At 39.7% G+C, this 5,072-nt stretch overlaps 1 protein-coding gene and 1 long non-coding RNA gene across 2 annotated transcripts in view; both read left to right on the plus strand.

Moving 5' to 3' along the window:
- The window catches only part of LOC128248076 (uncharacterized), a 37,545-nt gene extending 37,168 nt beyond the window's left edge, over positions 1–377 (plus strand). Inside the window, exon 12 of the mRNA XM_052968489.1 lies at positions 363–377. Within this exon, the coding sequence (XP_052824449.1) occupies positions 363–377 (15 nt within the window). The remainder of the gene's footprint in view (positions 1–362) is intronic.
- Positions 378–390: 13 nt separating this feature from the next.
- The window catches only part of LOC128248049 (uncharacterized), a 7,014-nt gene continuing 2,332 nt past the window's right edge, over positions 391–5,072 (plus strand). The window contains exons 1-2 of the long non-coding RNA XR_008264321.1: positions 391–465; positions 4,688–4,736. This is a non-coding gene — a long non-coding RNA (uncharacterized LOC128248049). The remainder of the gene's footprint in view (positions 466–4,687; positions 4,737–5,072) is intronic.

Consider the following 5,072-nt stretch of genomic DNA (forward strand, 5'->3'; position numbering starts at 1 on the left):
AAGGGATCAGCAACAGTTGCTTCACCATATACCGAAGTTCAGAAATATTGCTATCTGTTGGAGTTTTAGCACTTTAGCTGCTATTTCTGAACTTCGGTATGTGGTGAAGCAGCTGTTGCTGATCCCTTAATTATGTTTATAAATGTATAAGAACTTTTAAATAAGTTCTTCACCGATAATGGTGTTTACATACCGAAGGGCTTGGAAAAATTATTAATTATTAATTCATTAATAAATTAATAATCCTTTACCCTTTTATTTGTAATATATATATATATATATATATATATATATATGTTATACAGTAGTGGATATTAAATATCTAAATATATTTACTTATATCAATATTTTGTATTTCACAGTTTAAAAGAAGATAAACATTATGAAGAAATCGATTCAAATTGGGAGTCAACGTATATGAATATTACGAAAGTTATCGAAAAGTCCGAGGCAATTCCACGAGACGTAAGTTTATTTTTCTGTAACTAAGCATACTTATTCTGTTGTTCGTCAATGTTATGACGACCTTATTAAATTTTCTTGTGAAAGCTGTGAGTTGGCAGAATCGGTAGCACGCGGACAAAATGCTTAGCGGCATTTCTGGCGTTATACAGTGACTTCAAATTACGATGAGGTTGAATTTACTTTCATTCTTCCACTGTCAATAAAATAAATGCCAACTGAGTACTGGGATCAATGTAATCGAATTACCCCTCCCTTCGAAACTGCTTTGTCTTGTATCAAATTTTAGAATCATTATTAAATTTCCTCTCGAAGGCAGTGAGCTGGTAGAATCACTAGCTCGTAGGCAAAGGAACAGTTAGATGTATTAGTGAATGGCGAATGATTTTGGAGAGCATAAGAGCAAAATTTTTAAAAAACAACTGTAATTGAGAATGAGTCAGCTCACGTAGAGGTCGGTTAGCCATCTCAGTACTAGAAAGCAATTACCTGTATGACGATGATTCATATCAAGTGCCAAAGTACGGACGTCATGTTTGCTGTTCTATACTCTGGGAACACTGTAAAGGATGTAAGACGTGATATGGGCGGCTGCAGTGGAGACCAACAGGAAGGAACGTAGAATGCATTCCCACATCGTCTACACGGCGGAATCCATGCAACAAATGCAGGACAGCGTGGTAGTCACTGTGTGCTACGGAATTCAGCTACAAAAAAAAAACAATAACACTACAGCTACGAAAACAACAGTAACAATAGCAGCAGCAACTACAACAGAGAACTCACCAACATCTACAACAGCAAAAACAACAGCATAAGAATCCCCTAAGACAACAACTTTATTAGCAGAAAAACAACAAAATGCTCCGCAACAGTTGCCCTCCCGTGTTCAGAGAAATCTTGCAGAAGAGGTCCGTTAATCAAATAAAAGGAAGAGAAACAAACTAATACCGGCATCAACACAAAAAAACAGGCAGACATGGCCAGGTAGGGGAGATGCCATCAAAAAATGAATTCTCAAATACCTCCCTCCAAACAGCCATATCAATACTAACGTCATCTCCATTACTATCATCACCCCCCACCACCACCACTACTATCACAGACACCTCCATCAAACATACAACCCAATTCATACGCACAACCTTCAGATTGCACATCTCAACACCATTAAAAGTTCAAAATTTGGAATTACAATGCAATGAACACGAACAATAACAAACTAATGGATTACATATATAACAGTACAGGCACACACACTGACATTGCCATATCAAGAAACAGCACATCGAAGTCATACAAGCATCTCAAAACACATACAACATCATTAAAACCTCTTCCTTTCCAGACTATAACAGACTATATGAAGAACTGCTCGTAGAAACATCCATATATACCTATGGGGACGGAACATCCATCCCCTTCTCACAAACAAAATTACTGTAACTAATCTTTTCCACTTCTGTACCTTAATCTAACATGGCCTTGCTCAGAGTAGGCTGGATAAATGTACGTGGCCTGAGGTCAACTTGGAAACAGCAACATCTACTCAACGGCCTCAGATCACTAAGTGTCGATGTAGTGGCCATCAGTGAAACCACTTTCTCTCCCGACATGCTTTTACACCCATTTTCGGTGGATACGACACATTTATCTCTATATCAACCAGGAATGGGAGGGAGAACCGCTGTGTTGTTCCGGAGAAACCTGAATTTCAATATAAGGACTGTCTTCCTAAACCCAGAGGGTAAGTTGGTGATCCTGGATGTGATATGGGCGGCTGCAGTGGAGACCAACAGGAAGGAACGTAGAATGCATTCCCACATCGTCTACACGGCGGAATCCATGCAACAAATGCAGGACAGCGTGGTAGTCACTGTGTGCTACGGAATTCAGCTACAAAAAAAAAACAATAACACTACAGCTGCGAAAACAACAGTAACAATAGCAGCAGCAACTACAACAGAGAACTCACCAACATCTACAACAGCAAAAACAACAGCATAAGAATCCCCTAAGACAACAACTTTATTAGCAGAAAAACAACAAAATGCTCCGCAACAGTTGCCCTCCCGTGTTCAGAGAAATCTTGCAGAAGTGGTGGTTGTTTCTGTTCTGACAGAAGAGAGTTGGATTTCTACAGACGTCTGGAGGTTTTCCGTCTAAAAATTTAGAGTTAAAGAGAGACTGAAACACCGCCTTAGAGCCACGTTTGGACTGCGTGAGGCTAGTACATAGAAGAGGGCATGGTAAACGTATTGGAAATCAGCTAAACCATTCGGACTCTCTGACAGCTTCGACTGAATTTCCGGGACGTGCCAATGTAGACGTGACCGAATTGCTTAGGGTCATCCAGATCATATCTAGACACAGTATCCTGTAAGCCAGAGTAGATAAAAATGCAGTCCTGAATCAAACGTAGACCGAAGCAGGGCACCTAACACAGAATGTCGTGACACGCTCACAGTGCTCTGTCAGTCGGACAATGCAGTTGGTGGAAGTTACCCTTAAGCGTTCTATAGAGGGTTAGTGGTGAGCACGTGCGACGATGTTCTAAGGGAGACACTGGGCGTCCAGGAAAATGAGTTGGCTGATCTGTTCCGATGGACTTTTGAGCCGAGACCCTGAATTACCTCCGAAATCTTTGGCCTCGCAGTGCTATCGGGATCGGGGGCATTGCCGGTTCGGAATATCTCTACAAGCATGGAAATACCGTCAGCCTGGCTTGCCCTAGGCGCACACGGAGCGACGGAATTGTTCTGCACGTGCTCGTCCGGTGCCCGAGTATTGCTGATGTATGGGTTTATGTCAAACACCAGCTGTCGCGTGTAGGACGGATCCTGCTATCAGTTGAGTCCATCGTGAAGATCGCTCCGCAGCCTTCCTTTGACCTGGAAAGCCAGGCAGTGTTTCTTTGACTGGTGACCTTAGCGAGAAAGGTTGTGTAGTGGACCAGGTTGAAAGTGCTGAAGATAGAGACTTTTCTCTTTGGTCAACTCCTCATCAAGTTTTTCAAGTTTCACTTCAAAAGTAATGTGATGGTAGGGATGGAGGAACTGCCTCCCAACTATTTTGTTATTTTGTCAAAAATTAGATTTAATGTAATGCGAATAGCCAGAGTGAACGGGTCTGTTGTTATCATGCACCTCTAGATCGAGGCTGGTTGAGGTGAACATGGTGATCGTGGTTTTTATGGAGTTTCCACTAGCAGCACTTAGAATTCTCCCCTTTTGGATATTTATTTGTTATAATTTTTATTGTTATTCCCTTTTTACACGATTCAATCCACTCTGTAGGTACTGCATTTTCCTGCACCGTCCCTAATCTTATATGTATGAACCCTCAATGGTTAATGAAGAAAGGATTATCATTATTATTATTGGTATTCCTATAATCATTATTATTATTATAATTATGACTATTACTATTATTGTTATATTTATTTTTTCGTTAGTTGTGCTTCGTTGGTGATGGCTATTAAGTTTGCGCTAATTAAATGTGACTATGATGGATTGAATGCTAAGCGCAGAGGAGTAAGATAATTTAATGGTGGACTAATTAAAGATACGGTGGGGTAGAACATTGAACTTGATAATTGCAGAAATTGCTCTGGTAAGCCCTTAACATTTAAAAAGGGTGGGGTATACCAAAGTAATGTTCTCTCCCGGAGTTTATTAGGTAATCTGCTGCTTGGTGGTGCAGGGTTTAGTTTTATATTTGGTATTGTGGATGTAATTCTATCTATAATGCTGCATTTTGTATGAGTATTTTTGAGGTGTGTGAGAGGTGGTTTAATATGCTAATTTTTAAGGTTCAGGGTACTGAGCTGAGTTCTTATGTACTGTGGGGAGGGGAAAATCATAACCGTGGTTTTGGTGTGTGTTGACTCAGGATGTATTTGAATTAGATAGTTCTTAAGCCTAGTATTGGAGACGGGTTGGATGTTTCGAGAGAAGCCGCTTACGGCAAGATCTTGATTATAATAGTTAGGGTGGTTATTTCCGTTGTTGCAGACAGATCGGAAATTCTAAAAGAAATACCCTTAATTACGCTATTAAAACAGATCTATGGTGAGAAATTTTCTGATTCTTCCCTCTCTATTTATGTGTGTGTGCAACGATAGTTTACATATACGATTAGAAATTGCTGTTAGCTGATAGTTGTAATTTTTGTTTCATGCTAAATCTAATTATTTATGTCAATAAACTTTTTTGTCTATATTTAGTTCAGGATCAAGAGACCAAATATCCAATCAGACTAAAGTCCTTCCACCGGTAAGTCGTTTCATTGAAACCTAATTAAGGCTGTGTGCTAGGAAGTTTAGTTCCCAACCACATGGTACCAGGTTCAGTTCCACTGCGTGGCAGTTTGGGCGAGTGTCTTCTACTATAACCCAGGGCCAACCAAATTATAGAGGTGAACCCTTTTCAAGAAACAACAGCATAGGGCTTAATTTATTGAACGATTAGATTAAAGTATTAATTTGAAAGAGACAAGTTCCAAGGTAAATAATACTCCTCATCAAGGCCGATACCCATCTAAACACCCATCTCTCTCTCTCTCTCTCTCTCTCTCTATATATATATATATATATATATATATATATATAT

This window comes from Octopus bimaculoides, chromosome 6, assembly GCF_001194135.2.
Source record: "Octopus bimaculoides isolate UCB-OBI-ISO-001 chromosome 6, ASM119413v2, whole genome shotgun sequence".
NCBI lineage: Eukaryota > Metazoa > Mollusca > Cephalopoda > Octopoda > Octopodidae > Octopus > Octopus bimaculoides.